Source organism: Sparus aurata, chromosome 14 (assembly GCF_900880675.1).
Source record: "Sparus aurata chromosome 14, fSpaAur1.1, whole genome shotgun sequence".
In the NCBI taxonomy this organism is placed as follows: Eukaryota; Metazoa; Chordata; class Actinopteri; order Spariformes; family Sparidae; genus Sparus; species Sparus aurata.
The window spans coordinates 15138093-15164154 of record NC_044200.1 but is presented as its reverse complement, the minus strand read 5'-3'; the positions used below and the strand labels follow the sequence as shown (position 1 = coordinate 15164154).

The window sequence follows — 26062 nt, the reverse complement described above, 5'->3', positions numbered from 1 at the left end:
TGCCTTCAAAATACCAAAGTATACTGTATGTTTGACACTTACTATGGCCATTGGGTTTATTTTTGGTTGCCATGGCACTGTGTTGCATTTAAAGGTGCTAACTGTTTTTAAAGTTTCTTCTTTTAAAAAAATGAGTTTTTCACGGTTGAAGTTACTGCTGAGTGGTTGTCAGTGATGTTGATTTATGAATTTAAAGGTGACTATTCTAAGATACTCGCGTCTGATCTATGTTACAGGATTTGCAGCAAATCATACCTATTTGAATTCATCATTTAATGTTGATTGATGGATATTTCTTTGGTTAGTGTACGTACTACACAGAATAACTGTAGTCAATTAAATCATCAAAAGGGCTAATGATGATGAATATTTTGTGATGAAATGTATTATCCACAAGACCATCTAGCTCGGCCATGACAGCCTCATCAGCAACAAATGCAGAGGCTAAAAATCCTTCTATGCCCTCTTCTCAGTCTCACTCTAATTGTGTCACCTTATCAAAGGCTGGGAGAAACAAGAGTGCAGATTAGTTTCCATTCAGGGCCAATCTAATCCTTTCAGCTCACTCTCTTACAATGTGTCATCGCCAGTCACTCAAACAGCTTTGCACAACAGCACTGTTTACTAACCAAATGAATAGATGCTGGACATCTAATTCTCCACATTCTTTATGACTGTTATTTGAAATCTAAGTCCCTTTGATTGCTGGGGTTCTCTAAATGGTCTATTCTTTGATGTTTACAAAGGGCGGGATTGTTTCATATTGTTACAAACGATGCAATCTTTTTTTCTTTCAAGGTCTGTCTGGATAGTAATTGAAAACAATTATCCAGTGCTTTGCTTTGATAATACCCTCATCTTACATCAGTAAAAGCATGTCTTCAATATACTCAGCTAGAGCAGCTACATAAATTCATCTGAGTGAATCCAAATCAATATGTGTACATGTCTTACACACTGGCGAGAGATTCAGTCAGGATGAGAGACTGCTTCTTCAAGAACAATACATATATGTAAGCTGGTGTCACCCACTGCCATTACAGTAGGGACTTCTTCTGGAATACACAGCACAATGAACATGAAATTGGAGGTACATCAGGAAATAAATCAAATGAAATTAGTTATAGTAATAGAAACTATGCTAGGATTGCATCGGTATGCACATTTTGAAGATGAAATATAAGCGAGAAAGTCCAGTTTGAAGCCTTTTCAAATGCCGAAACACCACATCAATAGCCCATCCTCCTTTGAGTCAAACTGCATGACAGTTATCTTCTCCTGTCTCAGTGTTTGGGAGGTAAACAGTGTGTTGGCGGATGACATCGCATTGTACTTGAGAAAAAATTGACACAGGACCAATTTTTAACAAGAATACCCCGTGTTTTGTTGTTGTAGCCCTATGTGGAGGCGACATTGCAGTGGTCTCATTTATTTGAATGAGAAAACCTGTAGCTTTTTCTGCAGCAGTGCAATTGTCCAACCCTAGGAGGTAGAGAAATTCAGAGAGAAGAAAAAGCCTCCCTTCTTCCGCTGAGTCACAGTCCCTGCATGGGCCATGTCTGGGATGTCAAAGCTAATAATTCGACCTGTTGGCTATTTCATCCTGCCCAGCACGTCTCTGTGACCTTCTGACTCCGAGAAAGAGATGAAACTTACAGTCCCCACAGGGCTGTGTGACATCTCCAGAGATAAACAGAGGCCATCCAGGTGCCTGCGATACAATTCACTAGCTTGCACTACCACCTGTATTCATAACTAGTATGGGATAACACAAGTCTGTAAAGGAATGTATACAGTAGAAGCTTACATTGCAAACATCATATCATCTTGGGGTAATTTAACAAGAATCATAACACAATGATTATTTATAGTAAGAACTGATAGAGTCAAAGTGGATACTTTGTAAAGGAAATATGGGTGGCCCTTATTTAGAAGATGATGGTATTTGTTACGTATAGCATACACACAGATTACAGATTACACACCAATTATCATCCAGTTGACTATAGGTACAAAATCCTGCAATATCTGATATTTACCACTTTACACAATGGATACAATATAAGATGTTGTTTCACATGTAGATTCATTTAATGTAATTGTAGAATCTGGGATAGTATGCCAGAAGGGTCCAATGTAGATGCCCACTCAACTGCATTCACTGAAATGAATCAATAAGGGTTTGCAATCACTGGTCTTTTCATCAGATTGATGTCCTTTGTTGCAGTTGAGCCAGGCTGTTTGTTTGTATTTTTTATGAAAATTTCCCTGTTCACCTCGCATTTGCATAACAAACAAAACAAATTGGCCCCTGTCCACTTCTTAGAACAAATGATATACCCTCATTAATGATAATATATTAACAGGCCCCAACCCAGTCTTACCAGATCTAGTTGTTGCACTCATCAACTCTGTCTTGTTATCTTGTAACTGTATTTAGATACATTATAAAACTCTGCAGTTGATATAACTTGTGGCTGCAAATCTTCACAGACTTAATTATTTCTCATAAACATCATGCACTGCGCCTCATGCACATAAAAACCTAACCTAAAAATGTTATTTGGTGCGAGTTGGACATTAACAAGTCTGCGACTGATGTTTTGTTTACTCTGATTCTTTCTGTCACACTGTTTCCCTGAATCATCATCCTTCTACTCTACTCCCCCGCTGTGATTTACAGCAGCTAGCATCTCACGGAGACGATGTAATAAACGTGGGCCATATGGAAAGCCCATTTTTGAGGGCACCGTAAGGCACACACTCAGAATTCAGTCACTGAAATGAAATGGAGGACTGTTAATGTAGTGGACTATGTGGTAAATACTAATCATTGACAATTGTAATTTGCTAATACAGCCTTAGAACAGAGCCTTTCTCAACTTTTTCTAACTGTAACGCAATTATGATTATATGTCGTTCACTGCACATACCGTATGCCAGTTAATTCAGAGTCATACGTGTGCCAGCCGTAAGTGGTCTGACAAATCCTGTCTTCGTGTTTTTAAAGCAACAACTCTTATAGCTCTTAGAAATATTCAAAATGATCCGTGTTTGATTTGTAGGTGGGCTGGTGCACGTCATCGTGTGCCAGAACATGGCCCAACTCCATTGGCAAAGATTCGTAACAGAATAATAAATAACACAGAACAAGAACCTGGAAAATCACCAGCAAATTAGAATTAATAACATCCAATTTACACTGTCAGCAAAGACTGTGAGGTGAGAAATGTGGGCTCATGACTGGTGGGCTTTTCCTCTTGAAGTACAGTGTATCTCCCTACATAAGTTATGAGTCTTGTATTCTGGCATTTGATTGAAGCTAACCTGAGGGTAACGGGGTGCCTTTTTATTTAAGTAAGTGCTTAATATTCATTTGTTGTCATCAGTGTGCATATTTTTGTCCCTTGTTATCTCTTTTATATCTTGTCTTGTTACTGTTTACTGCTACACCTTAGAGTCCTCCAGGAATCAATTACACGTACCTATTATTCAAATATTGAAAAGAAAAGCACATAGATGAATATTTACTGTGTGAGTCAGTGGGATGAATTGATTGAATGGCATAAACCACTTCTCCTTGATTTATTCTTCAATTGTGATGATTCAGTCGCTCATAGTGATGATTCACTTAGAGTGATTGTGCCAGTAAATGCTAATAAATGCATTGCTGCTAGTCTTTTTGGCGTGAAATATGAGGTTTTCCTACCAAATCAGGGACACTGTCAAGAAGCAAACATAAAGAGAAACATCATTATACAAATGTTCACAAAAAAACACACAAGGCAAGCATGTACACATAATGTCCTACTTAGTATCTTTTTACAGCGTTGTTCATCCTTGTGTGTAAACAGCAGACCTGTGGGTATGCAAGGACGAAAACTCAGATGATATGTTTATATATACAGTATTTTGATGTGAACGTGTGCATTTGTTGGTTTGTGTGTGTGCTGTTTGCCTGGGGGTACTTATATGATGTGGTCTTATTTAATCAGTGCTAGAAAAGGAGGAACAGACAGGAGTGATAGAGGAGCACAAAGGAACCTGAAGCGATTAAACCCCTACTCAAACCAGCTTAGCAGTGAAAGCTTCACAGAAAGCCAACAATGGTTGCCTTCCTTTTAAATCTTGCTTCTCTTTTGCTTTCTTTTCCCCCTCTCTCTCTCTCTCTCTCTCTCTCTCTCTCTCTCTCTCTCTCTCTCTCTCTCTCTCTCTCTCTCAGATTATTTAATTTCTTTTTCTTTATGTCTGTCTTCTTTTGCGGCATGTTAGGCCGCTTAACTTTACAATACACATGTCAGGTCAAAACCCAACCTCCCTCAGTCTCCACAATTCAGGATAAAAAGCTCCCTGCTGCATAAGGTATTACTGTATCTCAGGCGTCAACCACCTCAAAAGTCTTTCTTCCTTCCGTTCATTACGAACTATTCCTTTCTTTTCTCTCCTTTCTCGCTCTAAAGAAGTTTTAGAGAACTCTGTGGATTTGCCAGGTTGTTAATTGCACAGCAAGTTTTTGTCTTAATCAATAGGGGACTTGCATAAGTTTATGAGGGGATTAAGTGAGAACAAGAGTGTGTGGGTGTGTATGTGTAGAGGAGGGTTGAGGTTTTACCACTAACAGAGCAGTGTTTCTCACCGAATATACATTTATCAACAATTTACAGCTTCATTGGTGTTCTTCTGTTGCCTCTACTGTTATAATATTTAACTTAGAAATGTTCAGCTGCAAGTGCTTTGTGGGAATAAACTGCAGTTCACTTACAAACCCATTTAGATGTTTGGGAGTTATCCCGCATTATGTCAGGGGATAGTGTTTGAAACAGGAGCCAGTAAATTCCTCGTACAACACAAAGGGCCCATTCCTCAAGCTCCCCAAACCACTGTAGTGGACTGGATTAGACCACCTGGTGTGGTATTAGGAGGCGGAGGAATCCATCCCCCCCCCCCCCCCAACATTTGCGTCTCCACCTGCACTTGGCAATGCCCATGAATGCCAGTCATTAAGACAGCATTACAAAGACAAGGCCTACCTCTTTCCCAACGGAGCGGCTCCACTTCCACATATAGAGCAACCATTGTTTTAAATGCCACTGCTCCCACCCCCCAGAGACCGGGTTTCAATTCACTGGCCACTGTAGCTGGTGCACAGCTAGAGGGGAAATATGATAAATGTGTCTAAGTCTGTCCGTCAGGGAGCAGCAAGACATTCTCTTTTTCCCAGGTGCCAACAGGTTGGACGGGGTATGCCCTGGTCAGGTTACTAGATTCATGTGTGTATGTGCATTTGTCATCTGTGAATAACACCCCTTCTCTCACGTTTTTGTTTTCCAGGTGCACCAGAAAGGAGAAATGTGAGCGCTCATCAGAGCCCCGTCGCTTTGCATCCGACATCAAGCAGTGTGTGCGTCTCAGTGTCCACCCAAACAACATTTCAGTGTCCCAGTTTAGTGTCACGGTAAGTGGAAACACATTACTCTTCACATTACTCTGGCCACCCGACAACAATGACCAAGGGACCAAATGTCATGACTGCCAAGTTTCAAAGATCGGAAAATTTGGATTTTTGATTAAAGAACAAATTCCTAAACTCATGGCTGTGCCCTATCCTATCTCAGACTTCCTATCTAGTACTATAAACTTGATTCTTCCATTAGCACTCATCCCGCCACGCCTGTGTTAAGAATCTACATAAGTCTACTTGCATTTATTATAATCAGTTAATGTCTCTCACTCTCACACACTTGTGTCAGCTTTTGACATGTCAGACTTATTAATCATTCCAAAAGAGTAGAGCGTATAGCCACTAAGACAGCCTGGAAAAGTTAAAGCCATAAGGCTAACATCAGTTTTAGCCTCTCCAACAGGCTTTGAATTTAAGACAATACGCACAAGTATCCCCTTATATTATTAGTTTAATGATTGTAATGTACAATGTTAATGTAATGATGTACTGCTTTGTTCTTGTGTCAGATGAAGGATCAAATGTAGTCAGATTTGAATTAGAAATGATTCAATAAATGTTTTCGATAAATAGATAATGATGAAGAAGAATTCAGCATTTGTTTTAGTGGAGCCCTTTTTGCAGTAAATAGTGAGGCTAGCTGAATTTGTTTCTAGTGAGAAAAATATTGTCTGGCAGATTGACAATATCACACACTCAAGCATAATTTGTAATGCAATGTAATTATGCTCTAGATACTGATTAGTAGCCAGTGTTAACTCTATAATCCTGCTTTACATCATTGTACCGCCTGCCAACATGCATTCTTCAAATCCTGACCTCACAACTTTCAGTCCCATCCAGTGAAATACTCTCCCGACAAATGTCAACAATCATTAACAGTTTAGCTCAGCTGTGTTTATTGTGATTGTTGGCAACTAAGTGCAGCATTTTCCCCCTGGACATTTCAACAGCTGCCAGATTTAAAGGGTTTGATTGCTTTTTGATTGTTTAAGTGTATTGATTAGTGTGCACGGAGCTGTGATACAATGCAACGAAAATGTGTCTGCAGGAATTGGAGAAATAAACTTGTCGAGTAGTTTTTGCCACTTTTCAGCAGAGTCTATGTTAGCACTATATACAAACTCTAATGACTCTGCATTTTAAGCTGATCAGGATTGTTCTGCATTCGGGTGAAATTGATCATTTGCCTGTTTCCTCACTTAATCCTCTTGCACTGCTTCAGATTACCCTCAACCAAAGGCCCAATCTGACTCAATAGTTATTTTTCATTGGGACAGGAACATCTGGCTTCTTATGTTTCAAATTGGCTGTGTAAGCATGTGTCTACATATGTGTCTCCACATGTCCGAGATTTACTGCATGCTCAGGTGAAGATTGACAGTGCCTGAGTATGTCATGCACTTTCTGTCGTTCCTTTACCAAAACTTGCGTGGTGAAAGATAACCCAATTTCAAATGTTGTAACAATGAATGTCACGAAAAGCCAACTGACCCGAGCCACTTTAAGTGATGTCACATTTCAATTGTCATTTCCTATTTGATGGTGGCTTAGAAATGACTTTGAATCTTAGAGATCAAGTGCGTAAATATCCAATACGATTTTCTAAGGTCAAGTCGGAATGACTATTCTCTTTCGTGCTTGCTCTGATGGTCACATGAGAGGTGTTGATTTTCTGGAGAACACCTCTGCATCACTCTAATGATATTCATAGGGTGTGTGTGTGTGTATGTGTGTGTATATGTGTGTCTGTGTGTGCGTCTGTGTGTGTGCCTTCAGAGAGTGTTTAACCTTTTTCTCAGTGAGCAGGCTTTACCCAAAAGCTGGCCACACATCTCCCATTCCACTGATTGCAGGGCAGAGGCTTCCGCAAGACAGACAGGGGCTCCTCCTTGACCTTTGTGTTATTAAATATTTGTTTGGAAAGATAAGCCAAGGCATTCGTGGGTGTAACAGACACACTCCACTGCTGAAATCAGACCTATTCCAAGAAAAAAGATATTATTTTCTTCAAGATTGAACTCAAAAAAACGCAAAACGTCTAAAGGAAGTTTTCTATGCCCGCACATATTTAGTTGTTTTTCAAGTTAATGTGATTTATCTATAAATTTCGAGCATTAAACCATCTAAACACAAATACAAACATGACTGAGTTATAGAATGTAAGAATCTCTTTCTCCACTGTCTTTTTCTGGCATCAGCTTTTGAATAAATTCTCACCAGCAGAGACTTTTATTTTTCACCATGGCAACACAAACAGGCCATCATCACATATCCTCTGCATTAGATATGGTGTTTTTAAACTACAGGAGGGCAGTTGTGTCTGCGTGTGTAGCAGATATCTTTGTTAACATGAGTAGGTTTTTTTCATATTCATTCACCCGGCTTTGGCTGTGCTGTGGCGTGACTACATCTAAACTTTATTGAGGAATCTCAAGGTCTGGCTGCATTCCCCGCTTAAAAGCAAAAATAAATTAAAGGCAGAGAAGAAAAAGGTGAGAGGTAAAGTGAGCAAGAAATGAGAGAGAGGATATGTAAGAGATAGAGGCCGGGTCGTGCACTGTCCATCTTGCGTGGGAAGCTGTATATGTGTTCACACCCGCGCCACCGTCTTTTCATTAAACAGCAATATAAAAACAGCGCAGGTCAGCCCTACTCTGCAGCGGAGGCAGCTTTCAGCATCGCATCACAAGTGCACTATGGACTGCACCCCAAATCAATGCCTAGACCAAGACCCCTAAAGACACGCTTTTCCATCAATATGTATATTTTAGTCTTGACCCCACTCCACCTGCCTCCACGACCCTCGTTTTTCCTTTTTATTCAAGGACAGCATTTTCTCCTTTTTTTTTTTTTGTTCCTGCTCCACCTGAAGCCAGTTTTTGCTGAGGTGTACAGAGAGCTTACACAGCATTTTCAAATGAAGAGGGAAGATTTGCATTCTCTCTTTCCCAGAGTCCTCCTTTCCCTACCTGACCAGCAGCCTGCACACTTGCACTTTCCTCCTCTCTTCCATTCTTCATTATGTCATTCCCAACCTCTATTTTTTGAGGTATTTCTGTTCTCCTCTTGTCCTTAGTCCTTTTTTTCATGCCGCTTTTTGTTTCAGCCATCTACATTCAATATGCTCTTCTAAGTCCTCATCCTTCCACTTACCTTGACTTTTATCATTTTTTTGATAAAAGAAAGACATTTCTTCTCTCACTGAGCCGGAGAGTCGGGACATTAAGATGGAATGTTAAATCCATACAGCTCCTCGATGCCCCAAGGCATTATGGGAGGTGGCGAGGGAGGTAGAAGTGCTTGTGGCGATCAGTTACAGACTATTAAGATGAGTCAATCTATGTCTGTCTGCATCATAGTGTTTTAATGTTGTTTGGATGTCTGCGGCAGGACGATTCTGATTACTGAACCTCTTATTCAAGAGTCCCCCTGTGGCTCCTCTGGCCACTGACCGCCCTGCAGATGGATCTTTACTCTGCGCAGAAGCTGCAGCTGTGCTTCTCATCAGCAATATTGTGTTAGAGTCATATTTGAGGAACATATTGGCTCCAAAACCGATCGGAAGTGTTCACAGATGTTTGAGTGCGGTAGTGTTGGGCACAGAACTAAGTTGTTTTATCTTTGACCATAGTTGCAATAGTAAAATGGCAAATTTGTCAATTATCTTTAATGTGTTTTCTGTTCTGTTATAAATGTGAAACTGAATTAAATCCTTTCTACATTTCTTTTTACTGTCCACTCATCACTTTCATGAGCGCATTTCATTATGATTTATTGTATATCTTATTTCAGTTCTGTGCACAGGAGACTGAAACATATTTTCTCCTTTTCCCTCAATACAGTTGGTGTTGGAGGCCCACAATGTCCCAGAACTTTCTGCGGGTGTCAACTGTACCTTTGAGGACCTGGCTGAGATGAATGGCTTGGTAGAAGGAAACCGGATCAAGTGCTCCTCCCCTGCTGAGAAGGAGATGCCACGCATTATAGTTGACAAAGGTAAGGGAGGATCAATTTGAGCTTTTCTAGCCAAAAGAAACTTCTGTTTTCCATACTAACCAACGATGGCTGTTACAGAGTTGGTCTCTGGAGGAAGCCCACTGATAAAGCCTGTCAAAAAGTCATTATTCATAATATTCGGAAAGGAATATGTAAAAGCTATTGCGAGCATCAATTACTTTAACATTATAGCACCTGTTGAATACAGTTACACACAGGGCAGGGAAACGCACAGTCATCTGGATGTTTTCCCCTCAGTCTGAAGCATGGTAGTCCTAGGGCTATGAATGTTCTATGAATTTTTGTTTTCTTGTTGCCATCAGCAACTCGATGTGGGCCTTGGAGCACTGCCTTAGGACATGTTTAGTAATTGAATGAGCATTAGTTATTAGGGTGCTGTGGGATTTTTTTACTATTGGCAAAAAAAATGGGTTATGCTCCAGAGGGGAGGGAAGGGACTCCAGTTAACCCCACTGCAAAAAGAAGAATGTCAAGCTGCACAGCTGAGTGTTTCTACTACAGTATATCAGCTAATTTAGTGTCTAGAGATTACACAGACTTTGCAGAGAGTGTCACTGGTTCCACCGCCTTCACACAGTAAACAGCTAAAAAATGTCTGACAATATTCATTCCACAAGCAAAGAAAGGAGAGTGTATTTTTCTCTCTCTAATTCCCCTGCTCTTAACCTCCCCTCTCCGTGGTCAGCTAAGCCTGGTCTAATTGAACAAAGCTCCCATCTGGGAAAGTCTGTCCCCAGGCAGGCAATCCTTCATCACCAACACTCATTGTGTCCCCATGTTGAGATAATGATGGTGCCATCTCCTCCATACTTCCACAAAAAAATGAATAATGAATGAAAGTAGAACAGAAAAAGATGGTGATCCATCAGTTATGCTCAGAATTTACACACAAAGGAATGCTTACTGACTTTTTAGACACTGTTAATTTCACAGCTCTAAAGAGACTCCTGAATGTTAACGATGATTTTTTTTGGTAGACATTTGAGCCAGAAAAACAGACATTAGAAAAGTATAGTCTTAAGTGCGGAGATGTGGCCATCATTAAATTAGAGTACTAGAAAGACATTTTAGACCTCTGCTTTACACCTGCACAAATATTCCCATTTCCCTTCATGTACCCAAGCTACACACACATGCACACACTGCCATGAGCAAACACACGGCACCACTGCAATGAAGCAATCCGAGGACAGACAGCACACATGTACAGATGTAAGGCTGACAGGGAGCCTGAGGGTGCTTTGGGGAATTAAAACCATTTGTTTAATGTTTGTCATGTCAACCGTATGTAAATCTGGCGATGCTGCAGTTGTGCAAACACAGACATGTAAATATGTTCTCTGAGACACAGACAAATGAGGTGCACAGCATTTCTCCCCATTTTTTTGCTCCGTCTTTCGCCCACACCCAAAAACGCACCCAGTTACAACCTTTTCCTGTTTCAAATAGAGGGGAAAATTCCACGTTTTTGCCCATATTTGAACCTTTCATCCTCCATTTTTACTAGTACTCATTAGTCTAAGCCTGGTTGAAAGAGAGAAAAGAAGGGAGAGCGACGGATGGAGTGAAGAGCGTGGGAGGGATAGATAGTGTTAGCAGGCTTCAAGGTAACATTTAGGTGGCCTAATTAGGACAGATCCGTTGTCAGCGGTGCTTTACTGTGATTGATGAATGATTCCTTCTTTGTTAGAGAGATGGGGAGAGACACGGGGGAGAAGAAGTGTCGCAGTGTGGAAGGAAGTGAAGAAACCTGTGTGAGGAGATAGAGTGGGGATGAGAGAGAGAGAGGTACAGAGGTAGTGTAGTGAGAGAGTAGTTAGATGTGTGGATGTGCTGTTGAATTAAACATGAACTCCTTCATTAGGGCCAGACAAAAGGACACACCAAATACAGATGAGGCACAAGCTCTCATGCACACAGACTTATACACACAAACACACACACGGTGTCTGTTTCATCTTCTTCCCCCTTTACCTTGTCAAAGACACTCTCAAAGACTTTTCCGGGGGAATATTTTCAATCCCAAGGGAAAAGCGTGTGTGCGCACCAACTTTTATTGTCTCTTGTAAGGCGGCAGGGATAGGGAGACTTAACCCAACAAAACCCTTCAACTCTCCCTGTCTCTTAAGATACTTCAACAGGCTGAGCACCTGTGGCTCAAAGCAGTGCAGTCATCTCTCCTTCATGGGAAAATCTAATGTGACTCGACACTGAAAAAGGATATGTGAACAACCGGATAAAACGATTACCATACAGGCAGGGGTTCTTTAAAAGTGTCTTCCCACTGCTCGTGCTGGGAAAGTAGCTGTGACATGTGACCATACCATCATAATACTGTTTTGTTTGTCATATGTGTTTAAAAGTTGAATGAAATATAGATTCAGTAAATGACTTCTGAAACAAAACCAATTCTTGTTTCTTCTTTATTTGCTCATTTTATTCTCTCCACCTCTGTGTATCAAACTATTAATCTCAACTATCAACCTTTTCTTTAGGTGACCACCAGATCGTGCAGCTCTATCTCAAGTCCAAGGAGACAGGCCTGGCATTTGCCAATACGAGTTTTGTTTTCTACAACTGTAGCGTGCACAAGTCGTAAGTCTCATTATAGTTTTCCAGAGCTCTTCTCTCTAGCTTGTCAGAATTCTAATCCCTTCATATTGATTAGAAAACTGACACTGATTCGTAAATTGTTGGAAATTGCATTGTATACATAAGGAGGTATATTGAGCTTCTTTCCTCTTGTGAATTTGCTGATGCTCAATACTAATTCACAACACTCTTCCCTTTCCCCTGTTCTCCATTCAGTTGTCTGTCATGTGTGAGCAGTCCTTACCAGTGCCACTGGTGTAAATACAGGCATGACTGTACTCACGACCCTCGCACATGTTCCTTCCAGGAAGGCCGTGTCAAGAAACCTGAGGTACGTCCGTCGACAGTGCTAGCAGTAAAAATGTTTTAGTGTTTTAGTTTTTGCTTATTTTTACATTAAGGTGGAAATGGAATCATCATAATGACAACTATACTGATTGCAAAGTGTATTTGTGGTAAAAGAATGACACCATCAGTGTCAAGATGGTTCCCTGTAAGCCTCGCTTTTCCAAAGGTAACATGTCTACCATTGCGCATTTCTACCATTGCGCAAAAATAAATAAACCCCCTTGATGGAAGAGTCAAAGAAAATGAAGAGGGAGTGTGATAGAAACCAAGCTAAAACAATAAGTCTGTTCCACCATTAACATGTGTTGAGAGTTCTTGAGACAGTTCATACCTGATCAGTTAGGAGCAAAATTATAAAAAACTTTATAAAATCACCGAGACCATGGTTTTTATGTCAAATTGGAAATCTTAAGGTTGTTTCTGCTAGCAGTAACTATGATGCTAATGCTACTGTTCACTAATTCTAGCACCCAGGGACCTAACCAGAAGCTGCAAGGTAACCAGGAATAAAAGTTGCTTCCATATTAACTCCAATTATTCAGTCATCAAACCACCATGTGGGTGCTGCTAGTAAAGCGGAAACCTCAGTGGAGGGTTGAGGTGTTGTCAGGAGGCCCAAAATGTCTAGCAGTGCCTCTTTCTGTAGATTTAGAGACAGTCAAACTGCTGCCAAATAATGAAATTCCCAAGAATACCCATAGTTTCAAACGCTGCCCAGTTCCAGCCGGCCTCTTCGTACTGGGCCAGCTCAGTAATAAAACACGGTGAAGTAAATTGAGGGGAAATGTTTGGCTACATGAAACTAATAGCCATCATTCTAGGTTTCACATGCAAAAAGAGTTATGTTAAAAGGATTGAGACACCTTTCGGCTGTAGTGCTTCCATCTGGCACAAGTCTCTTGGCATGTCTCGCTCTTGACTGCACATCAAAGGGCAGTGGAAACTAATAAAACGGAGCCATTTCCTCTCGCCCATCCCTATTCCCTGCGACAGCTTAGTCTGTGTGAATTATCAATAGTATTGGCAGCCAGTTCTATTCCCGTCGAAGCAGAGCCCACCATAATTAGGCTGCTCTGCTGCAGAGGACAAGCCCATCATTGGACAGGGTACATTCAGTGGATGCCCCCAACCCGCCCACTCCCCGTCCTATGAGAGAGGTCTCACTCTGATTTAGAGTCACTGCCACAGTGGCTGTCTTCAGGGCAGAGCATGGAGGTGATGGGTTTCTGCCTGTGCATGTGTGTAACCTCTGGTGCGAGCTGGTGGGTACAGTATGTGTGTATCGGTGTGCTTCTACGTGTATGTGTGTTTTTATCTGAATACAGTGTTTTCATGCCTGTACCCTGCCAAATCAGGGTAGTTTGCAGGGGAGGCTTTTACAGGGAGTTAGTGGCCTGTTAATCCTAGCCCGAGGTGAGCTATGATGAAGATCACTAGTGCTCATGTCTGGGTTGGCAGACGCTGCACGACGGGCAGGGACAAGCTTAGCCAGATTGCCTCCTTTGATGAGCAGTCTGCTCTCAATTGTGTTATTCCACCCATGTTTCCCTCGAGCCATTCAACCTGCGCAGACGATATTATTTTCTCTTTTCCGCCTTTTCCATTATCCTTTTGAACCTTCTGCTTAGTCAGGCCCAAGCCTGAGTCTTTGCAGGTTTACTTTTCCAATTAACTCAGGGGCTGGTGGTCAATATTGACTGAGGATAATAATGTGTGAATCCGCTCCTATTGTGTTGCTGGCTAAAAGAAAGACACAAATAAAGCGAAGGGGATTTGGTATTTGCACATTAATGACATCCTTTCTTTTGACGTGTTGTTTCAGAAAAAGCAGGTGTTTTTTAGTCTTAATGACTTTTAATTTGCTTTTAATTAACCCCTCAAATCCAAGGTTACTGGATTTTTGCCAGATTTTTGGTTGCAGTTTTGAATTAATAATTTAGACACACATATGCAAGCTTAAGAACATGCAGACACACGCTCAACTATCCATGGAATCATTCCCAAATTTCACAGAGGGCAACAAGTCAACTTTGCTCTGTGAAATGGGATGGCCCTTTTCTGCCGCGGATGACTTTTTGTGTACTATTACAATTAAGGGATTTCAGGCAGGGATCTGAATAATCCCTACACGCTATGCTAATGATGGAGGCCAGGGACATCTCCCTACTGGTTGAGCTTGTTGTTAGTATGCATGGCAGGACAGAGTTAAAGCCAGGCCTCGGCATACAGTGAGTGCCTTTTTATTCATGCCAGCAATGATATGGGCACTCGGATCAGACGTTTGCCTGTTGGCACATTAACCAAGGCCACGTCCCTGTTTGCCCTCCACACATCTCAAGGACTCAGCCGTTCTGATGAGCCTCACTGACAAAGAGCATGCATGCAGCTTCATTTTCCTATACTGAATAAATCGGCAAGAGTTATTCCTGACCACATACAGTTGCATTGATTATATGAAATAGGCTGTGCTTGTTTACCCAATAAACTGTGTTTGTTTACCTGCATATTTATCACTTATTCCTTTATCCCTTAAGCGCACACATAAAGCAACTGAAACGGAGGACACTTCCTGTTCTCTTTGTCTGATGGAAACCCCAGGAGGATATTTCCTTCTCCTCTTCTTCTGTCTACAACACAGCATGTTGATATTCTTAGCTGCTGCCAGGCCTTCCCATAATATATTCAACTGGTATGGAGACCAATATTTTAATGTTACTGAATACATATCAATCCCCCCTAGCACATCCCTTGCATTAGACACTTATTGTCTGTGTTGTGGTTATCAATTCCTGGAAATTTATTTACCTGGAACTTACTTACTTATCAAGTGATCAAGATAATTTTATTAAAGAAGCTAAATGCCAGCTATTATAGCTGTTAGTGGCCAATATTAGACAGGAATGGTAGAGAGAGGTGCTTCAGTTTGATTCATAGACAAATTGATGTGTTACATGGGTACTGACTGCTGAGCAGTCTGTTGAGTATTTGCAGAGCAAAGACCGAAGAGATTTGTTGAAATTGAGAGTGAAAGCGAATAAAACCAAATGGAGCAAAATGAAAAAGACAATGACAGTCAAAGCTTCATAATGTCTTATATCTAATCCGGCATAGAGATCTTCGACAATTTCACATAACCTAGATCTTTTTTGCCAATTCTTTTGGTAAAATACAGTAAAATAGTCTATATGAATTGCTTAGATCTGGGAATAAAGCTAAAAAGACAGTGGCTCAGTCAGATCATCACACAGGATTCAAACAAACCTCTAGGTTTGTTAAACTTGTTGGAAGACCAGACAAAGACAGACAGCAAAATTGTTTACCGACTGAGCTTTTGGTTACAACATGAGAAGTCGTGTACATGACATGCTTGGCATTCAAGTGGTCATTAAAATGCTGCTGGTTGGCAAGAAGCTATCAAAGCTAACAGTTTAGCAACTAACTTAGGAGCTTAGTGCAAGTTCTATCAGGAAGAATATATTTATGCTACTCATTCATTCACATTTCTCCCTCTCTCTCTTTTGTCTCTTTCTCCTCTCGCTTTCTCCGTAATCAGCGGGATATATGTGATTAATGTTCCAATTAAAGAGACCAATAAGATTTTGATGCAATCTACGTCAGCCAATCATATTGTTGCTTTAAATCAGCGCACCTCTCTGCTGCTATCAGTTGCTGTCATTTCAGTGATAATCGTCGTGTCCTCCCTCCATCCCATTAACGTCTTGTTCCATCACCTCCAGGATCTGAGTCTGAGCTCACCAGTGGCCTACTCCTCTTCACAACTATCCAGATCAAAATGTCGGACAACATTTGTCAAAAAATATTCATATGTAAACGCTGAAATCAGAAATGTTCCCTTTCCTTTCCTTTTAAAATACTGATTAATATCTAAATATGGCAGTGTTGCTATGTGCTTAAATCTCAGCAATTAGTTGAGTGTTTTTTAAAAAAAATTTATGATGACTCATAAATAAATAATTCTAAAAAATGGGAGCAGGAAAGAGGAAAAGATACTTTTGGGAAAAAAACTTGAGGTGAGAACTGAATATTGGGATAGAAACAAGGTGAGGAGCTGCAGCGAAGGAGGAAGGATGAGCAGAGAGCGGGAGAGTGTCTTTGCCCGAGGCTCCGTAGGAGCTGATAAAACAGAGGCCAGTTAAGGGGAGTCCTTGGTAACCACAAGGTGTGTGTATGTGTACGTGTAGTGTATGAAAACTTAAGATCCTCTTCATTTTCACACCTTACACTGCTATAATAATGGGCTCTCCCCCTCCCTCTCTCTTGCTTCAAACTATGCCAAGGGCTTTTACATTCACAGTTCCCACTCCGCTGCCTACTCTCTGTCACTCTCCCTATCTCCACCCTTCACACCTCCCACCAGCCTCCAATTATCAGATCTAAGTAGGTCCTGGAGAAGAAAAGGAGTCAGGAAGGAGAGGAGGAGAGAGATTCAGTGAGAGGGAGTTGATAAGAGAAATGAGAAGGGTCAGTGAGCTAGATAGGATGAACAACACAGGCTGGATTCGGAGAGAGATAAATGAAGGAGGGATAAAGCATGAGCATGACAGAGAATCAGAGATGAGGTCAGGCAAAACAATGAGTCAGTGATGGAGAGAGAGGAAGGGTGAAGGATAATTATATAGAGAAAAGAGGCCCCAACTTGGTTTTCAAAAGTAGGGGATTATTATGTGGTTGTGATGAGTCATGCTATTGACAGGTTTTCTCTTTCTAGTGCAAGTTCTTGATTACACGACTGTCAGACTAAAGTGTCACTGAAGTCAACCTGCTCACATCGAGACACATAAACACATGCATCAACTTGTCTGCTTCACATGTAGAATGTACTTTGTAGCCTTCCTCTGACTGACAAGTAATCTTATCCCCCGCTAGAATAATATATGTGAACGATGAAATATATGACATTCACTGCCACTAGACCACTGGCATCTCAGAGCAAAACAAATGTGCATTTCAGTCAGTCAGTAAAGTAAAAAAAGGGGAACTAGTATAGCATCTAAACACTCACTGCTCACTAAACTCTGGCCAAACATGGACAAATATGGATCGGGATTCTATTGCTACATAGCCTAGGTTATAACATCTATTTCCGAAAGTAGTTGCTCTAATTATTCGTGTTACTCTAAATAATCCACTTAACATGCTGTCAATTGTTGTCATAAGGAACTTGATGACAGTAGATGATGATGTCATTCAGTGAAGAAATGCTTCATTTTTTAATGTAATTTGTAAAAACAAATAAACTGCATGACAAAACTACCAAAGTTGAGTGACCAGATATTGTTTTCAATTATTATTTTTGGCATAAGAACCTCATCACCACCAATAGGAAGCTTCTGAAACTGCTTCAATGTTTTAAATGATCACCATACTTCTATATGTCCACCCCATTCTCCTTGTCTTCCTCATCCTACTGATAGAAGTCAAGCAGGTAACATCCGGAGCCTGATGGAATGAGATTTTAATTTAAAGTCCTCTGTATGGCGGTGCACAGCTACAATATGTGCATATGCGTATAGGATATGGTTAGTGTGCATGTGATTTGCATTTGCTCTACTGTTATTTATCACACTGTAGTCATAGGGCGTTGAGAAGGTGGAGATGAGAAATAAACGCACTGCTGTTAGATCAGCTTTATGTTGACATAAATCTTAACAGGCAACAGCGAGCATCACTGCCAACACCACCAGCACCAGTAGCCAACGAGCATATACATGTGCGTTTGTCCAAACCATTGAAAGCCCCACTTGGCCTCAGGGACTGCTGGCAACGATCACGGTATGTTATAATTCTGTGTCTGGGTGTGTATGAATGCATACAAACAGAAAAACCAGAGCTAAGTAGGAGGAAAAACAGCACTGACAGTGTACGTGCTTGCTTGCTCATGGATTCCCTGCCACATTATGAATTTTTCATTGTTGTTGAAGCAAGCAAGGCATCTGTTTTGTGTTCTGTGCTTTTATATTTGGCTGTTTCTTCTGTCACAAAACTGAAAAAGAGAGTTAAGATTTTACTGATGTTGCACAGACATGAGGGATGACAGTTTGTACTTCTGGCAAGGTTGACTGTGTGCAGTTATGGGAGTGTGCACAGTCTGTAGTAGTGGGGGAAGCCCGCTTGATGATTACAGGGCTTAAGTTTATGAGGCTAAATAAACGTGTGTGCGTGTGTGTGTGTGTGTGTGTGTAGTCAGCAGCTGTTGGAGTTGACTTTTTGAAGTTTTCACCCTGACATCTTGTCATAAATGTAGATGATGCAAGAGATGCTGGCTTGTAGCGTTTATCCTCTACTCTAATGAGATTCCAAGGCTGTAGTATTCACTGTGTATGTGTTTGCATTCATATGTGTTAATACACTTACATGTCAGTGTGTGTCAACCTTGGATCTGCGAGCATCTTCAAGAAAAGTGTTTTGGGGGGTTGAGGGTGTGTGTATGCGCGTGTGCGTGCGTGTGTGTGCACGCAATCCTCATCACCATATATGCCACTATCAGTTTAGATCTGCATTTTGAAGATACAGCTTTCGTCACAGTGTCAGGTCATACCCGAGTGCTTCCCATGCCTTCATTTCCACTAACCAGATCAAATTTATAGTCCCTATTGTTCAAGTGTATTAACTGGAAGAGATGTGATTAAAAATGGATTGCGTCTCTCTTTGCACTTCCATTCATTTTCATTCTCCAAATACAACCCTTCGTTCTTAGGAAAATGAGATTTGGGAGAGCAAACAGGCGTGCACCACCTCTTCTTCCGTCCTCTCCTCCACCGCTGAACTTGCTCACCCTGTTTGTCATTTATCTATAATGACTTTGTGAATAGTGTCACGGAGTGTCTCTCCCCCCCCCCCCTTTGCCACGCAGCCACCCAGTCAGTCACTCAGCCTAACCCAATCAAGTGGCTTTTAATGAACTTCAAACAAGTGTTATCACCCAGTTTAACGTGCGCTATGCTTCAACCCCCCCAACCATGCGGGGGCTCACCTTATCTTCGCTCCTTCTTTTCACCCACTTTCCTTCTGCCTCTTTGACATGCTAAAGCTCCTCCTGTCGCATATGCGTAATGGTATTTTTTTTTTTCTCTTTCAGTCACTCGGTTCTTTTGTTGTTCCTCTCTCTTATTTTGCCTATTTCGCTTCCTTTCTCTACCCACCACTCTTCAGCGTAAACATGAAACAGTTTAGGGAAGGGCTGTTCTCTATTTACTATCTTTACCCTTGTTTACATCGCTCCTCACCTCTCACTTCTACTTGTCAGTCACCTGTCCTTCCTGCCACTTTATTTTCCACTTCTTCTATCCGTCTTTCACTCTTCCTCTTTCCTTTCCACTTCTCTGTCCATCTCTTTCCCTCCCCACACCTGTTCTCCTCCTGCTTCCTCTCCTCTTCATTTTTCAGGCAAGTAATAGGTGCTCTATATTTAGGCTGCTATTCGAACCTGAATTGATTGGCTGTTAATTTTAGACCTCCAATTGCTAAGTGACTCATCCCCCCCTCTCTTACTCTCACTCTCGCTGTCATTCATTCTTGCCTAATTACTGCACAGGCAGGAATCAGCCTTATTTTGATCCAACAGTGACATCTTTTCTTCATGAACAAAAACACAAGCATAACAACCAAACAGAGAGCTCATATCATTTATGTCTAAGTGTCTGTTTCATCGTATCATTAATGTTCCCATCCTGTGGATAATGACGATGGAGCATCCTTCACTCACAGTGAATGTGAGCAGGTCCTAGGACCGTCTAACCAAGAGAATTGGCTGATATCAATCCAATAGGAACTATCACAAAAACAAGCACTAAAACACTGGAAACAGTGCACACTGAAGTGGCTGTGTCATTCAATTACATCGGTGTTGGTGAAGTGCTGTAGATAATGAGATAAATGATGAAGTGTTGATGGCTCTGTGAGTCTACAGTGGCCCGATATGTCAGCCATGTTGTTGGAATATTCCTGGTGTAAATAGCAGCCATCCTCAGTGCCTCCACATAAATTGAACATTGCCTGATCGTTGTGATTTTCAGATCAGTGTAATGTCAACAATATATGGGAATCAAAAGTTGTTTAAAGATATGTAGTATTTCTGCCTTAAATTCTCTAAAGAAAACAACTAGACTTTTGTTACTTACATTTTGTTGAGTTGTTTCCTTTTATTATCCCAAATTTAAAAGTTTCCAACAATGTTCAAACCCAGAAAATCTTTAATTTTACTCAAGGTAATGGTGCATTACCTGATGTTATGATGTGAACACCAAATGATACTCTATGTCAGACACAGGAAGCAAGTTGGTGAATGTGACAAGGTGTGTGTTCAAGGTGGTAGAACTAGTCATTCACCCTTAATAACATGATCTATCATCATATAACAAAACAAGAGTTTATAGAGTCCAAATAACTCTAAATAGTGTCTCTGACTCAGAATGTCCCCTATTCTAAAATGAGTTCTCCCTCCACTAATTCACTAGCAGGACCTCTGTGGGCCAAGTGTCGAACTCATTGTGTCAAACTAACCTAACCTAATTGCATTATGCATTAACCAACCTGGTGAGTTAAATGTTAATCCTTCCTTATCTATTTGTCTCTCTTCCAGGGGTGTCCCCAGCTGCTGCCTGCAGATAGGATCCTTGTCCCAGTCAACGTGGTAAAGCCGATCACCCTCCGAGCAAAGAACCTGCCACAGCCCCAGTCTGGACAGAGGGGGTATGAGTGTCTGCTGACCATCCAAGGAAACGAGCATAGAGTTCCTGCGCTGCGCTTCAACAGCTCCTCAGTGCAGTGTCAAAACACATCGGTGAGGGTGTGTGTGTGTGTGTGTGTGTGTGTGTGTTTGTTTTACCTGGCAGCTTCTGTGGAGCATCATCATTGACCGCCACCCTCATGAACACAATCTCTATAAAAACGCCTCATTTCTATAAAGTTTCCTATAAAAATGACCATAATCTCTCTCTCTCTCTCACACACACACACACACACACACACACACAGACACAGATTCCAGCTTAATGTTTTCCTATTCTAGCCCAACAGTGGGTTGATGAGACAAGAGCCTGACTTTGTCTCTCCTGCACAGCCATCCCAGCGATCAAGCTCCTTTCACTGACTGAATAATACATTGACAGCAATGAAGGACTAGCATGAAAAAGGCTTTATGCTGGTCTTGATGCTAATCGTCTGTTGATACAATAACATCTCATCTTCCTGTCTGTCTTCATCACTCTGAGTGTGTGTATGTGTGTCTGTGTGCAGAGATGTCTGTGGGATTTGTGTGTATAATCACAGTACAATCCAAATATTGTACTTTGATTGAGCAGTGAAGGAGGGGAACTGTAATTTAGCGGAAAATTTTGATTCTAGCACCAAACCCTCCATGCTGCCGGTGTTACAGAACTGAATGAAAAATAATCTCATCTTTCAAAGCTCTCTGCATGTTCATGAATACAGAGTGTGTGAGTTCATGTGTGTGTTCACTGTGTCTACAGCCACCTGTTGATGACGTGTTTTGCAGGACTATTGTTAAGTCAGCCTTTTGGACTGAAGACATTATAGACAGTTTAAAGTGGCTCAACAGATTCTCTCTTTCTCTCCCTCTCCCTCTCACACATACTCTCTTCCCTGTCTCGCTCCCTCGTTTCCTCTCCGGGTTGCCATGGTGATAGTATTTCTATGATGGGATGGAGATGAGTAGTCTTCCCGTGGAGCTGACCGTCATCTGGAACGGAGATTTCAGCATTGACAACCCCGCCCACAACAAAGGTGAGCACGCACATATGCACGAGACACACAGACACACATGAATCCATATCCAGCTCTTTCCACAGTTCTCACAGTATTGTACACACGAGACCACTGCGCACACGCGCACGCGCGCGTACACACACACACACACACACAGTCTGCATACTCTCTTATAAACTCTCACTTCACTCGCGCACACACGGACACAAACACACATTAAAGCCACTGCCTCCCAATTGTTGCCCTTGGAGCTGGTCTCCATGGCAACAGGCGGGCGGTGTGCTGAGGTGCAGCATCCATCCCCTGATGTTTCCTTGTAGAGTGGTTAACTTTAACACATCCTCCTGCAGGTCTCTTTCCCCTCCCGTCTCTCGTCGTTTGTCTATGTCTCCCCTCGTCTTCACTGTTGTCTGAATGTCCCTCCCCAATGTCCCTCCCCAACTCTATATTATTTATTTTTAGCTGTTTTCTTTTATTTGCTCTGTCACCATGTATCTGGGAGTTTGGCAATCCATCCATCTGTCGCCACTGCCTCTCCTCCTTCCTCCATTTTGTTTTCTCATCTCAGCAATTCAGTGTACTTTACTTATATACATTTCAGAAGCGCAGTAATGGAAAAAACATGTAGATACAACTGAAGGAAGTAATGCGAAAAGATAGAAAATAAACTGTAACAACAATAAACTGTTGTGAGTCTAAGTAATGCTAAAAGCCAAATCATCATTCCAGGCTGGATTTGCAGAGAGTGAATCAGTACAGCCTCTCATTTTTTCTGTCCAACTCTCTACTCCACTCACAGTTTCTGTGGAATACCAGCTCAGCGCTGAATTTTTAAGCATTCAGCTGCTGAGCTTGATTCAGTTTGGCTACTGGCGATCCACCACTGTGAGTGATCCATGCTGAGGCAACAGCAGCATGCTGGGGGTTGTAGTTCTCTGACAGGGAAACAACTCATTTTAACCAAAGGCAGTGGAGTCAGGCACAGGAAACGTATTGTTAAAAATGTGGATGATATGCCAACATGACACTGTGCTGTAAGGCAAAGTTTGTACAGTGTTTGTGTGTGTTTGCAGTTGTGTGTCTGAGGCAAATACGAGTACAAAACATATCCTTGAGCATGAGCGTAAAATCAAAGAAGCAGCAAAAGTTAGAGAAAGAGAGGGAGCTGCTTAAACTTGAAACCCTCCTCTTCCCTCCTCCTATCTTTGTTTGCCTGTGGAGGAAGTGGCTCCTAAGACAGTTCTAAGACTGATGGACAGATCACACATGCATCTAATGGCAATTAAAAAAGAAAATGGCTGGCCCGTTGCCATGGAGATGATATGTTAAATCTGTGGTGGGTGGCGAGAGGCTGCAGTGTAGGCAACTCAAATGGAGGGAGGGAGGAAGAGGGAGTGTACAGAAATGACGATAGATGGAGAGATAATGAGACAAAGATATCAACGGATGTCACTCACTAAATGTTGAGTTTGTTGTTCGCATATTCAAACAGCAGCTGATGGACTTTGAAACATTCTGGTAAACAACCCAAAATTTCAGTCTGTAGTGTATTTTGAAGTGTTTGCCCAGCATTTTAGAGGCTTTTGCACCAAATAAATTAGCATACATTTGCTCTTCTGTAATCATCTGTCCAAAGGTTTATCATCTGAATTCTCCACTCATTCTCAATGTGTCTTATCAATCCTTCCTTGTTTTCTTTCCCCCCTGAAAGGCGGATTTCTTGAGCCATGGGTGTAAGGGAGTTGAAATGTATCAGGCCCAAGTCGATTATAGTTTAAGATGATTTATTCACACATGTGTGGGCTGAAACAATGTACAGAATACAGCAGAATTGTGAAGAACGGGAAAAGTTCTGCTGCTTTCATCCTTGTATGCTGACTTGAGTGTATGTGAGGTGCAGGGGTGTGCTGTCGATGACCAGTACAGACGATCATAGTCAGTGACCTCCAGGCCCTTGGCAAGAAACATTATCAGTCTGTACAGAACATTCAGTGACTAAGATGCATTATGCTAAGAGGAAACTGTAGCACTATTACAAGGGGTGTGCATATCATTAAACCTGTTATAACAATTTAGATTTATGCTTAAACGTGAGATTTAACACAATTATAGATGGTTTTGACATTGGCTGTTCATGAGACCATTTTTCTCTGGTACAATTTGGACCTATCATCAAAATATTATAATTAAATGTTATAAGACCAGTTTTACAACAGGGAATAATTACCAGGGTGATTTAGGGAGTTTTACTAAAGTAAGCTAGCCTAGACTAACTGCTACCAACTGTAGTTAGCTGCCATTACTGGTCATTCATAATGTGTATTTCAGTGAAGGTTGATCACAACAAAACAGGCAAACTGATGACACCAGATGCAAAACTGCAAAATGTGGACTTCTCAGAAACCTGACTCCATGAAACTTTGGTAGTCTGTCAGTTAACAGTCAACAAAAACTGTGGTAAAGTTCCTTTCAGCATACAAATAAACGCTTATCTCTGTTTCTTTCATCCGTCCTACACAGTCCATCTGTACAAGTGCGATGCCCAGCGCGGAAGCTGCGGTTTGTGCCTGAAGGCGGACCCGCTGTTTGGGTGTGTTTGGTGTAAAGGAGAGAACCGCTGCACCCTAAAGCAACACTGCCCCCACCCTGAGAACCAATGGCTGGAGCACAACGGCATCAACAGCAAGTGCACACACCCACGGATCACACAGGTGAGACACACATGCAGTACACGCTCTGCACATAAGCAAATACAGGCCATGCCAAGTAATGCCAACAAGTGCCTTTAATCTCAGCGGCAACACATGAACACGAACACATAATTACAGCGGTGGGAACATACTTAAACGCATCACGTCAGAGAGTTGGCTGTTGATCGTTTCAAAAAATAATGTCATAGGCTGAGTCACCATCAGCTATTCAGTCTGACAGCATTTGTGAGGAATGATATATATTTTAAAATGCAGTTACACGTCTCTCTCTTAAAAGTTTGAACACTGATGATACACTAGAAGCCCAAGAATCCCAGCAGTCATGTGAATTGGCCTTTTTAGATGTCTATTCTGTTAGAATTCACTCCGTCCTTCTGTCAGTGTGAACATATTAAGACCTAGAAAGAGACAAAGTATTCCTGGTCTTGTTACTTATCAATCAACTCTGCACAGATGTTCTCGCAAGCCCCCACTTAACCCAGTGTGCTCCCGCAAACCACAGACACCGTGTGAGGCAAATAGACTTGACCTGTGCAAGGCATATAAAGGTTCAATAGCAGAAGGGATAAGGGTCAGCAAGATGAAGGATAAGAAGATACAAAAGAAAGATAGATGGAACGGTGCCTGGATGAAGCGGGAGCAGGATGGATTGAGTTTGCATGAAAGAGAGGTGGTGATGGATGGGTAGACTGAGCCAGAATAGAGTCACATGAGGCTGAAGGGGCAAAAGAAGACCCCTATATACCCTCCCCATTTCCCGCCATGATGGATATGATGGAGGGTCCTCTCTGCATCCTTTTTCCTGAGGAGGAGAGTTAGGAGCAGATGGTGACTGACTAGAGATGAAGGGATGAAGCAAAGCGTGGATAAAAAAGACAGAAGGGGGAATCCCCTCTGGTGTCCCGGGGAGTGATGGGTTTGGATAGAGGAAGAGAGGAGGGATACTGGAATGAAAGGATAAGCCCTTCTCCACTCTCTACATCATCCTACATGGACTTGCATACAGATAAGAGGCCAATGTTGATGGACATTGTTTCTTGTAACCTTGAATGCACCTTGATTCTGGCAAGAATCTCCACAGATTTTCCAATGGGTTACAGAACATTTTTCAAATTTTCTGATTTCTCCTTGATTTTTAACATAAAGGAAAGAGGACTTAACTTTCACTCAATGTTAACAGGAA

General features: G+C 41.6%; 1 protein-coding gene across 2 annotated transcripts in view; it reads left to right on the top strand.

The window, feature by feature from the left end:
- Positions 1-26062, top strand: part of plxna4 (plexin A4) — a 233762-nt gene that overhangs the window by 159756 nt on the left and 47944 nt on the right. The window contains exons 6-12 of one of the 2 annotated variants that reach the window (XM_030439779.1): positions 5332-5455; positions 9307-9460; positions 11977-12076; positions 12290-12404; positions 21024-21224; positions 22090-22186; positions 24689-24879. In XM_030439779.1, the coding sequence (XP_030295639.1) occupies positions 5332-5455; positions 9307-9460; positions 11977-12076; positions 12290-12404; positions 21024-21224; positions 22090-22186; positions 24689-24879 (982 nt within the window). Of the gene's footprint in view, positions 1-5331; positions 5456-9306; positions 9461-11976; positions 12077-12289; positions 12405-15974; positions 17701-21023; positions 21225-22089; positions 22187-24688; positions 24880-26062 lie in introns of those variants that run through there. The other variant, XM_030439780.1, reaches the window with a different exon arrangement.